The sequence below is a fragment of the Ochotona curzoniae genome, unplaced genomic scaffold (assembly GCF_017591425.1).
Source record: "Ochotona curzoniae isolate NIBS_2020 unplaced genomic scaffold, NIBS_Ocur_1.0 contig_64, whole genome shotgun sequence".
In the NCBI taxonomy this organism is placed as follows: Eukaryota; Metazoa; Chordata; class Mammalia; order Lagomorpha; family Ochotonidae; genus Ochotona; species Ochotona curzoniae.
This window is the reverse complement of record NW_024466502.1, coordinates 6,690,189-6,702,802: the sequence shown is the minus strand read 5'-3', so window position 1 is coordinate 6,702,802 and position 12,614 is coordinate 6,690,189. Positions and strand designations below refer to the sequence as shown.

At 42.2% G+C, this 12,614-nt stretch overlaps 1 protein-coding gene across 1 annotated transcript in view; it reads right to left on the bottom strand.

The window, feature by feature from the left end:
* Nucleotides 1-593: 593 nt before the first annotated feature.
* The window catches only part of CCDC168 (coiled-coil domain containing 168), a 32,861-nt gene continuing 20,840 nt past the window's right edge, over nucleotides 594-12,614 (bottom strand). Inside the window, exons 5-6 of the mRNA XM_040991538.1 lie at nucleotides 3,240-12,442; nucleotides 594-3,137 (exon numbers count right to left, since the gene is read on the bottom strand). Of these exons, the coding sequence (XP_040847472.1) occupies nucleotides 804-3,137; nucleotides 3,240-12,442 (11,537 nt within the window). The 3' untranslated portion in view covers nucleotides 594-803. The remainder of the gene's footprint in view (nucleotides 3,138-3,239; nucleotides 12,443-12,614) is intronic.

Below are 12,614 nucleotides of genomic sequence, written 5' to 3'. Positions count from 1 at the left end.
GCAAGTGCTGGAATCCCATTTGGGCGGCTCCACTTCCCACGCAGTTCCTGGAATATGGCCTGGGAAAGCAGCAGAGGATTGTCCAAAGCTTTGAAAGGAGCTCCTGGCTTCTGGCTTCAGATCAGATTGGCTCAGCGCTGGCCATTGTGACACTTGGGGAGCGTACCAGCAGATAGATCATTCTGTTTCTTCTCTCTGTAAATGTGTCTTTGCAATCAAAAAAAGCTTAAAATCTGAGGTCTAGGTAGTGGGTACATAGAACACAGAAGTCCATCATACTCTTGTGTGTGTGTGTGCACGCGCGCGCACACAAACTCCTATATAATAAAAATTATTCAAATATTCAGCTGTCAAATCAAGTGGCTAAAACTCAGTACTAATTGCACTAATCCCTGTATTTTGCATCATTTGGTACGAACAGAATCTTCGTTGCCTTCTGAAACTCACTCTCCAGTTTCTACGACCCTGTGTCCCAACTCTCTCAGCCACAGCTACAATCCCTCCCACTCTCCCTCTGGGCAGTGGTGCAGTGTGTGGACTTCCCCTCTCAGGATTAAGATGAGGCAGCAAAGACTAAAGGAGAACTCAGGCATTGCAGGATCATAGCTAGTCAACTACTTATTCATCTTAGTCTCCTGAGACCATGACACCAATCTACTGTAGAAGCAAAATATATCGACTAAGAAATCACTTCATGAAGAAACCAGTTGGCATTCCATTGCTTTATTTTTTTCCCAGAATACCACCATAGCAATCAGCTTTCCATTTCAGAGGACTTGAGATATGGTAAGATCAGCTTTGTACTAAATAAAGGGACCCGTGAGTGACTTCCATAGCTTTTTGGATGCACTCCATATATTCCAAGGATTTGAAATTTTTGCCACCACAGGGACTCTGAAGGCTTTCTTCTTCAAGGTTTTAGAGGGGATGACCCAACGAATGGTTTTGGGTACAACGTCCAGCGCATCTGCAGGGGTACAGACGTAAAAAAATGGCTCGCTTTGTTTTCTTTCAGAATGGGAGCTGATAGCTTCATGATGACATTTTGGTATTGACCTATTTTTGCTCTGGAAATGATCCAATCTCCGTGACTCATGACCCCTCACTTTCTTCTTTCTCGTGTGCTTATCCTTGCTGCATGCGTAACTGTGATCCAAGTCCCAGTGAACATTGTTCCTTCTGAATAAGTTAACTTTGCCTTTCTTTTTGTTTTTGCATTCTGGGTTTTGCCCAAGATGTAACTGAATGTTTGCTTCAGTTAGGGAAGCTAAGGAGTAACTTGTTCTGCTTTCTGTGGTGGTAGGTGAGCTGTGCTCCTCACTGAGCGATAGCGAGGAGGACTGAAGTTCCATCACGTTTAATGAAGTGTGGCACAAGGTGGCAGGAGAGTGCCTTTTGCCTGATGCACCCAGTTTCTCACTTTTCTGGGATTCATAGGAAGTTGACGTCATAATTAACGTGTGTTTTCTACAGGCACTAACGCGATAAGAACCTGAACCCTCCGGGTGAGACGTTTTCAAATGAATAGTGGTCTCTTTCTTCTTGTAGAGATTTCCCATAGGAATGCCTTTTTGTACTTGAATGTTTTGTGAGTCTTGTCTTAACAAAGAATCGGTTTCTAAAAGCATGCATTTTTCATTTGCATGCACTTCTGAAACCAGACATTCTTGCAAGTCAGCTGACTTCTCAGGATTGGTCTGAATATCAGTAGGAGCTTTAGAAATTTGAGTTGAAGGTGAACCAATTAAACTAGGAGCCTTTTCCTGAGTCTGTAAGTCAAAAGATTTAGATATATTTGTTTCTCGAAAGCAGACATGATATTGCTTCTGTTTTTCTGGAGTCACATGGGATTTTAACTCGGTAAGAACTCCAGGAGTTTCCTGCACTGTGCTGTGGAGCCCAGGGTCAGAATAGTGTGTATGCACTGGCTCCTGGAATTTTCTCATGAGTGTAAAATTTTCATGAGGACTTTGCTTTTTGAGAGAGATATGTTGTTCTAACGACTCTGTTTCAATGGAAAGACGACGACTTTCCCTGCTCTCGTTGACTTTCTTACATATCGCATTTGGGTTTAATTTAAGAACATGTTTGGGAAGTACATTTGGCTTAGGGAACATGCTTTCCATAGAAAGCCCCAAGAGAAAACGAAGATATTTGTATTGTAAATCAAGGTCTATTAGATGAAGAGATTTTTCCTCAGAAAATAGGAAGATTCTGTTCTGTTGTTTTGGTACTTTCGCGGTAGAATGAAGACAGTTACATAAAGTTTTAGTTCTATCATGAGCACTGGCCATTGCATAAGATTCTCTCACAGTTTGGGGAAGCGTTTCCATTCGTATCTCCAGTGTTTTCATAGAAAAGTGCATGAGAAGTTTGTCTTTTTCTTGGACGGAGTAGATCTGGAGAACATGGAGCAGAGCCATCCCACTGAGAGGAGACACGGGGGATGGGCCACTTTGGAGCTTTCTAGTTCTCTTAAGCTGCGTGACGGCCTTCTTGCTGTCGCTTGAAACATGAGCAGTCGGTTTCTTCTTAGGAGATGAACTGTTTTGATATTCGTAGTCCAAATTAAGTTCTTTCTTACCAACTCCTTCTGGAGGCATAAAGTTCATCAATCTGTCTAAGTTATTATCATGTGAAATAGCCCCAACTGGATAAAAGTTGACCTTCTGTAACGAATGTTTTGCTATGTCTGGTATCAGATTCTGCCTTATTTCGAGTGCTTTTAACCCCAAATGGCTGGTGAATTTATTTTTTTCTTCAAGAGTAAAGTGCTTCAAAAGAGGTTTGTGCTGCAGTTTGGTATACATTAGTGATGCTGTCTCTGGACGCTGTGGAACAGGTAGTGATTTCAAGTCATCACATTCAAGGGTTAGAATATTTTCCCCCTTATCAGAAGAAGCTTTATCTTGGAACATATTTTTTATCTGAGCTTCAAGTATGTTCTTAACTACTTCAAAAATAGGGAGTAAATATTCTGTACTCCTGCTATTTGCAGCTGTTCCAATGGCACTGCTTCTAGCTTGGGGTGGCACGGGCACAGTTGCTGGAACAGCTTCTTGTGTGTTTGTGTCACCTACTGGCTCATTCTGGTCTCTTTGCGTCTGTAGTAGGGGACACTCCATGGCATCCAATTGCTGAGTGGCACACTGCGGTTCTCCCACCCCTAGAGGTGCCGGATTCACATTGACAGTCCTTTTTCTGTGATTTTCCATATTTTTCTCTGGCTCTTGGAACACAAATGGACATTTTGTGGATGTCAGAATGGAGTTTGGTATCTTTTCTCCTTCATCAAGCACAGACAAGTCAGATTTCTGAATGATCTTTGAGTCATCATGACATGGCACAACGCTTTCTTTCCTTTTCTTCTTTATTTCACCTCTAAGCTTTGCTTCTGATTTGTTGATAGGCAATCTCTGCCTATGTCGTTCATCCACCACAGAAGACTGGTAATCCTGTGGAGCTGTGTTTTTGAAATTGTCTTCCTCTTTTACAATTGTGAACGTGTCTTTCCTAACAATTTGACTAACATTTAGCCATTCCTCCTGGGATTTAGAAACAAACTTTCTCTTTTCTCTTGTTCGGTTTGTCTTAGATCCTACTGCTTCTTCAGTGTCAGGTGGACCCATTGTGGAAATGGAAACACTTTTGATTACTATTCCCAAAGTGTCTTCACTCCATGAAACAAAATTCTTTGATTTGTTCATGCCAGTTAAATATTTGGGTCTCAATTCTTTCTTCGGATCTGTAATTACTACTCTACCTTTCTGGCCTTCAGATTTGGACACAAAAGGAATGCAGGCATAAAGTGAATCCAGAACTCTTCTTTGAAATAATTTTTGTAGTTGAATGACTTGTTCTGAATCCGACATTTTTTGTTTCTTTTTATGTTTTTGCTTGACTACACAGTTGTTCTCTAAATGAGAGATTTTCTGATTAACTTGAGATTCAGGAAGGTTCATGGTGCTGCTCTGGCCCACTCTGACTTGCTGCTTCTTCAGACCAACAGCACTCTTAGACACTTGTATTATGCCCTCTTGATGTACAAATTTACATATGTCCATTTTAAATTTGTCTTCTTTCTGATTCACAATGTTGTTTTTGCCCATTTCTATTTCTTTCAATTTTAGCTTTGCAGTGATGCTTGAGTCAGTTTCATCTTTTTCCTCCAGATCTGCAATGAGCTCCTCTTGGTGGGAAGTAGACCATGTGTGTTCTTTGTGTCTTCCTCTGGCTTCAGGCTTTGTAACACCCATGTGTGTTCCAGGTAATGTTTGTACACTGGGACATACAGTAGTCTTGTCTTCAACTGTTCCCAAGAATGTGCTTTGCTTTCCATTTTGAAGTAAAAGTGTAAGAGAACAGATAGAGTTTGGCCTGGTCTCGTGTCTACTTTCAGACCACAGCATACCTTGCTTTTTAATGACGGTTTCTTGTTCTTCCACATCTTGAGTGGTATTTGACTTGGTGACATTCATTTTTTCAAGCAATCCCTTTCTGTGTGTTACTAACACCTTGGAAGACGGTGTTCTAGCATCACTTCTCCTCCCGACGTCCTTCTGTGACTTACCAAATTTACACGAATCCACAGATCCTACAGATGCTCTTGATGAAGTTCCTTGTTGGTGAGTATCTACTTCTGGACCAGAAAACCCTTTTGCAGGTATAGCAGTGCCAATTGCGACAAGTATTTCCCTGGATATTTCCATTGGCAGTGAAACTAAAATTCTGGGACTTGGTTTCTGGCTTAAATGATCCAGTTTTTCCATTTCTTTCTTAAGATTTCCTGTGGAGCAGGAAGGAAACGTGGTAAGAGTTTCTTTTTCATATTGTTTGCGCTTAGTTTTTTGTCTGGTAAAGAACCATTCTAGCCCTTTTCCACTAGTACCAAATCCTGGAAAATAGATGTGTTGGTCTGATTTTACACGTGCAGGTTCATCCCTTGGCTGGACAGTGACCATGAAGTTTGAAGGCCCAGGTTGCTCTGCCTCTTTGAAGCGTTCTGTTTCCCTAACAATATTTTTACAATCACTTTCAACTGATTCTCTATTTGCTAGTTTCTTGGCATCCAGTGACTTCTGAAGATTTTGCTGTGGACAAGAGGATTCTGTAATTCTTGGTGTGTCTTTGTCTATTTGGCTCCCTGATTCAAGATACAGGTGAGGTGCTGATGGCATAGAAACCAAAGTCCTGGTCAGAACCACACATGATTCACCTTTTCCTCCATGCTCTTTTTTCTCTGGCATTTTGATATTCAACACAAATGCCTCTGCATTAAGGAAAGATGAAATTTGGGACATTTTTGTCACTTTGTCATGCATTCTTATGCTCAGATCTACCGTTTTCACTTGATACCTTGTTTCTTCCTGCAATGCATATTTTTGGTTGCCATTTCTTACATCACTATTCACTGTGTCTGCACCTGCTGTCTTGTCTGCATCTGATAATGCTGAAAGCATCACTGGGACAAGAGCCAACGCTTTACTTCCCAGTCTTTGCTCTACTTGCACACATTTATCCAGTTTAGGGTTAGGTGGTGATGCTTTGGAAGCATACATTTTTCTTAGAGTGACGCTTTGTGGTCCACCTAGACCTTCACATTCCTTTTGTTTTTTTCCTTGGATATTCACATGTAGTTCTGTTCTGTGGAGTTTAGAAGAAGGAGCTGATTTCTTTGACTTCAAAGTTACATCAGTGCCTCTTCTATCAACAATTTTCCTTCTGTCCCACACCTCCTGTTTTCTGTCTTCAACATCTTTCATGATATCACCACCAAGTGAGTCTTCAGTCACTGCTTTCCCCACATTTGATATTCTCTGCAAAACAGTTCTTGTCAGTTTTAGCATTTCATCATGCATTTCTTTATCCATTTTGAGATGAAGTTGAGATGATAATGAAGTAGGAGATTTGATCATGAGCAAATCTGATTCACATTTACCTTCTGGTGCCTTCATTTCTGGATGTTTGGGAAACATTATAATGTTTACTATTTGTACTCTGTCTTCTTCTTTCTTTTGCAGCATATATTGGTTTCCCTTTTGTGGACTGATTAAAATATCACCAGTAGTTGGCTTTACATATACGCCTCCTTCGGAATCTGAGAATTTCTGGACATACTCAATGGGAAGAGAGGACTTTGTTAACACTGGTGTGTTTTCTTCCTTGATTCCTGTATTCATGTCAAGGTAAAGTATGCAAGGTCTAGACGCAGAAGTCTCAGACAAAGCCACTTGTGTCTTGTTTTTAACATCCTTGACTTCTTGTTCTGGGCTTCTAGTTTGGCACTGAAGGTCTCCTAAACTGTGTGTAGGTAACAGAGGTGATTTTTTTGTCTTCAAGTATGTAAGATTGGTATTCATTTTACTACTTATATCCATAATTTGTTTTCTAGCCATTTCTTTCTGAAGCATGTGTTTTTTAAATTCTCTTACTTCATTTGGAAGTTCTCCAGCGATTGTTTCTGAGCATGCTATTCTTCCTGCATCTGATAATTCCTGGAACTGTAATTGTGGGAGAGGCAGTTTGGTAGCTCTGCTTGTCACACTCGTGATTAGTCTATTTGCCTCTTGCTCCATCTTGCTCTTCTGTTGCTTAATTTTCCATTGCAATTCTTTGATACTCAGTACATGTGGAAGTGGTAATCTCACCTTCTGATCCATACATTCAGGAAGCAATTTGTCTTTTATGTCTATTCTATCTCTTTCTCCATGACGTGGTCTAGGTTTTATTGTGTCATTTCTGTAGCTTAACATACAACTATGCAATGACTCGGCACATGTTTTCTTGTCCGAGACGGGTTGATCTTGAATTTTTGGGGGCAGAAAGCCAGACTGTGTTCTTTGTTGTGTGCTTTCCTTTTCCTCCACATCTTCATCCCATCTCAGGTAAGACAGAAAAGGCAATGAAGCAAAACTTTTCCTCCGGATCGTTTGTGGTCCAGTTTTCCTTCCCTGCACCTCTTTCCTTTGCTCTCTATAACTCAAAGATGCTTTCTTTCTGGAACATAGATGTGCAGGTGTTTTTCTCTCTCCTTTTAAAATTACTGTTTGGAGCATTATTCTCCCTGTTGCATCCTCTGCTTTTCCTTTGTCACTGACTTGTTTGTAGTCAATGACGTGTTGATTTTGTGATCCAATACCTTCATTTGGATCTGCACAGGTAATTTGGCCTGGATATGATGAGGTAAGAGGCTTTGACTGTGCAGGAAAGGATGCATGGTGAGCTGGAGAAGGCATGGAAGGATACATCTTTGTCAGAACCACATCAGGGCATAATGTTCTGTTCTGCTTCTGTCCTAATTTTTCTTTAATGCCCCATGCTTTTTCCTTTCTCTCATGTGGAGAACTGTGCTCCACAAATCTATGCCCACATGGAGGTTTTGATTTCTCTGCTTCAAAAATGATGCCGAGGGGGTGAGTGAAACCATTCATGGCTAATGTCTGTACTCTGCCTTCTTCCTGTGGTAGGTGTTGATCTTTGCTCTTTACTTGGTTAGCAGTGGACTCTGCAGCTGCTACTTGTCCTGAAGGTAGTGATTCCTGGAACACAGGATGTGGCACATAACTTTGTATTAAGTCTGGCTCCTCATTCTCTTCTTTTATTGTTTCTAATTTCAAGTGAGTTGAAGAATAAGTGAAAGAACGCACTTTACTCAGGGGCTTGGTTGTTTCCTGTCTCTGTTTCTCTTGGTCTATGAGGTTTTTCTGCAGATTATTTATTTCAAATATATGTGAAGAGTGTGATTTTTTTGCCTCAACATCCATGTATGTGGGATGCAGCATGCATTCTTCAGAAATTTTTGCTTTATCTTCTTCTAGCTGTGTTATGTACTTTGTTCTTTCAGAATTGCTTGTGATATCACTCAAAGGTGACAATGGGTATTTTAATTCCTCTGTGCTGGGTGATTCTACACTCCGGGAGGATGGTGGCAAGGAAGTTGTTACTTCCTGTTCCTCATCCTCACTTTTGAGTCCTCTGTCTAAGTGAGAGAGAGAGACAGAAGATAATGTCAGAGCTTCGTCTAGTTCACTTTGTCTTTCCTGTGTAGGCTCCGAGTTTTCTCTTCCATTTATCAGCACCACTGAAGATCTAGAACCACTATCCCCACTGAGACTGAGGAACTGTGGAGCTGGTGGCGATTGCTTTGCCTTGGGATCCATGCCTTCGGCATGAATATCATAGTTCATGCTTATTGTAGTTTCTTCTCCATCCAGTTGTTTATGTGGCTCATGCTCTCTTTCTATGTTATTTGAGATTTCATCCCTGATTGCCATATTCCAAGCAGCTAATGATTTCTGTGAAATAGAAGCTTTTGTTTCTTGGTTCTCTTTTTCTTCCCTTGTGCTTGGCTCATATTCAGATAGTGACGAAACAGAAGGTAAATGTATGAACAGAACGACTTCTTCTTCATCTTTATCTTCTTGGCGTGTTCCTCCTTCCTGGGAGCTGTCCTGAGCTGGATTTCCCAGCTCCTTGCTTTTCTGATCTGCTTTCCATTGCTTTCTGGCTTCTGAATCCATGTTCTCCAGCCCCCTTGTTCCCAGGCCCATGTTCGCTGGTTCACTGTCTTTTGAATCCAAACCCCATTGTTCTCTCATTTCTGGATCTGTGTTACCTAACGTTTCGCCTTCTTGGTCCATATTACCCTGTTCTCTGCTTTCTAGATCTGCATTCCCTATGTCTGTGCTCTCTGGGTCCACACTATCTTGATCCTTGCCTTCTAGATCTGCATTCCTTTCTTTCTCAGTTTCTGGATCTTCACGCCCTTGCTCCCCAGTTTCTGGGTCTGCATTCCTTTCCTCTCTGCCCTCTGCAATGGTGTTCAATTGTTCTCTTTTTTTTGGATCCATATACCTTACATCTCTGCTTTCTGAGTTCATGTTCCGCTGATACTTGCCTTGATTCAGGTTTTCTTGTACCCTGCCTTCTGGAGCCACATTTACATCTTCTGTGGTTATTAAATTCATGTTCTCTTGCTCTACAGTTTCTGCATCCACATTTCCCACATCCATGGTTGCTGGATTCATGCTTCCTTGCTTTCTCATTTCTGGATCTGCATTCTCCACTTTTCTGTCTCCAGGGACCAGACTCCCTTCCTTTCTGCCTTCTGAATCCACATTTCCTATTTCTTTGTTTTCTGGATCCACATTCCCTAGGTCTCTGTCTTCCGGATCTACAATCTCTTGGACTCTGTCTTCTGGGTCTCCATTCCCTTGGATTCCGTCTTCGAGATCCACATTCCCTTGGACTCTGTCTTCGGTATCCACATTCCCTTGGACTCTGTCTTCCGGATCTATATTGCCTTGGACTCTGTCTTCAGGATCTACATTCCCTTGGACTCTGTCTTCTGGATCTACATTCCCTTGGACTCTGTCTTCAGGATCTACATTCCCTTGGACTCTGTCTTCAGGATCTACATTCCCTTGGACTCTGTCTTCTGGATCTACATTCCCTTGGACTCTGTCTTCAGGATCTACATTCCCTTGGACTCTGTCTCCTGGATCCACATTCCCTTGGACTCTGTCTTCAGGATCTACATTTCCTTGGATTCCGTCTTCGGGATCCACATTCCCTTGGACTCTGTCTTCCGGATCTATATTGCCTTGGACTCTGTCTTCTGGATCTACATTCCCTTGGACTCTGTCTTCTGGATCTACATTCCCTTGGACTCTGTCTTCAGGATCTACATTTCCTTGGATTCCGTCTTCTGGATCCACATTCCCTTGGACTCTGTCTTCGGTATCCACATTCCCTTGGACTCTGTCTTCTGGATCCACATTCCCTTGGACTCTGTCTTCAGGATCTACATTCCCTTGGATTCTGTCTTCGGGATCCACATTCCCTTGGACTCTGTCTTCAGGATCTACATTCCCTTGGATTCTGTCTTCTGGATCCACATTCCCTTGGACTCTGTCTTCCGGATCTATATTCCCTTGGAGTCTGTCTTCTGAATCCACATTCCCTTGGACTCTGTCTTCAGGATCTACATTCCCTTGGATTCCGTCTTCTGGATTTACATTCCCTTGGACTCTGTCTTCCGGATCTATATTCCCTTGGAGTCTGTCTTCTGAATCCACATTCCCTTGGACTCTGTCTTCTGGATCTACATTCCCTTGGATTCTGTCTTCTGGATTTACATTCCCTTGGATTCTGTCTTTGGGATACATATTCCCTTGGACTCTGTCTTCTGAATATACAAACCCCTGGACTCTGTCTTCTGGATCCACATTCCCTTGAACTCTGTCTTCTGAATATACAAACCTTTGGACTCTGTCTTCTGAATATACAAACCCTTGGACTCTGTCTTCCGGATCTATATTGCCTTGGACTCTGTCTTCTGGATCCACATTCCCTTGGACTCTGTCTTCTGAATATACAAACCTTTGGACTCTGTCTTCTGAATATACAAACCCTTGGACTCTGTCTTCTGGATCCACATTCCCTTGAACTCTGTCTTCTGGATCCACATTCCCTTGGACTCTGTCTTCTGGATCCACATTCCCTTGAACTCTGTCTTCTGGATCTACATTCCCTTGGACTCTGTCTTCTGAATATACAAACCCTTGGACTCTGTCTTCTGAATATACAAACCCTTGGACTCTGTCTTCTGAATATACAAACCCCTGGACTCTGTCTTCGGGATCCACATTCCCTTGGACTCTGTCTTCTGAATATACAAACCTTTGGACTCTGTCTTCTGAATATACAAACGCTTGGACTCTGTTTTCTGGATCTACATTGCCTTGGACTCTGTCTTCGGGATCTACATTCCCTTGGATTCCGTCTTCTGGATTTACATTCCCTTGGATTCTGTCTTTGGGATCCATATTCCCTTGGACTCTGTCTTCTGAATATACAAACCCTTGAACTCTGTCTTCTGGATCCACATTCCCTTGAACTCTGTCTTCTGGGTCCACATTCCCTTGAACTCTGTCTTCTGGATCTACATTCCCTTGGACTCTGTCCTCTAAATATACAAACCCTTGGACTCTGTCTTCTGAATATACAAACGCTTGGACTCTGTCTTCTGAATATACAAACGCTTGGACTCTGTCTTTTGGATCTACATTGCCTTGGACTCTATCTTCGGGATCTACATTCCCTTGGATTCTGTCTTCTGGATCTACATTCCCTTGGATTCTGTCTTTGGGATCTACATTCCTTTGGACTCTGTCTTCGGGATCTACATTGCCTTGGACTCTGTCTTCGGGATCCACATTCCCTTGGACTCTGTCTTCTGAATATACAAACCCTTGGACTCTGTCTTCTGAATATACAAACCTTTGGACTCTGTCTTCTGGATCTACATTCCCTTGGACTCTGTCTTCGAGATCTACATTCCCTAGGTCTCTGTCTTCTGGATCTACATTCCCTTGGATTCCATCTTCTGGATTTACATTCCCTTGGACTCTGTCTTCGGGATCCACATTCCCTTGGACTCTGTCTTCGAGATCCACATTCCCTTGGACTCTGTCTTCTGGATCCACATTCCCTTGGACTCTGTCTTCTGGATCCACATTCCCTTGGACTCTGTCTTCGGGATCCACATTTCCTTGGACTCTGTCTTCTGGACCTACATTCCCTTGGATTCTGTCTTTTGGATCTACATTCCCTACTTCTTTGTTCTCTGGATCTACATTCCCTTGGTCTCTGCCTTTTGGATCTACATTCCCTTGGCTTCTGCCTTCTGCATCTACAACCCTTTGGTCTCTGCTTTCTGAATCTTCATTCCCTTGGACTCTGTCTTCTGGATCCACACTCCCTACATCTTTATCTTCTGGATCTACATTCCCTACTTCTTTGTTTTCTGGATCCACATTCCCTTGGTCTCTGACTTCTGGATCTACAATCACCACTTCTCTGCTTTTTGCATTTAAATTTCTTTGGTCTCTGCCTTCCAGATCCACATCCCCTAGGTCACTGCCTTCTGGATGTACAATCCCTGCTTCTCTGCCTTCTGGATCTACATTCCCTTGGTCTCTGCCTTCTGGATCTATATTTCTTATCTTTCTGCTTTCTGCTGCTGTATTACCTACTTCTCTGCCTCCTGGATCTACATTCCCTACTTCTCTGCTTTTTGTATTTAAATTCCCTTGGACTCTGTTTTCTGGATCTATATTCCCTAGCTCTCTGCCTTCTGGACCTACAATTGCTGTTTCTTTGCTTTCTGGATCTACATTGCCTTCCTCTCTGGTTTCTGGATCTACAATCCCTACTTCTCTGCTTCTTGGATCCATACTTCCTACCTCTTGGCCTTCTGGATTTATAATTTCTGCTTCTCTACCTTCTGGATCTACATTCCCTTGTTCTCTGCCTTCTGGATCTATAATCCTTACTTCTCTTCTTTTTGTATTTAAATTCTTTTGGTCTCTACTTTCTGAATCTACATTACCTTGGACTCTAACTTCTGGAGCTACATTTCTTTCCCTTCTAACTTCTGGATCTATGTTCCCTTGTTTTCTGCCTTCATGATCTACATTTCTTATTTTTCTGCCTTCTGCTGCTGTATTACCCACTTCTTTGCCTTCTGGGTCCCCTTTTCCCTTCTCTTCATTTTCTTTTGTGTTCCTTTGCTGCTTCCTTTTTGGATCCACCCTTTCTTCTTTGCTTTGGAT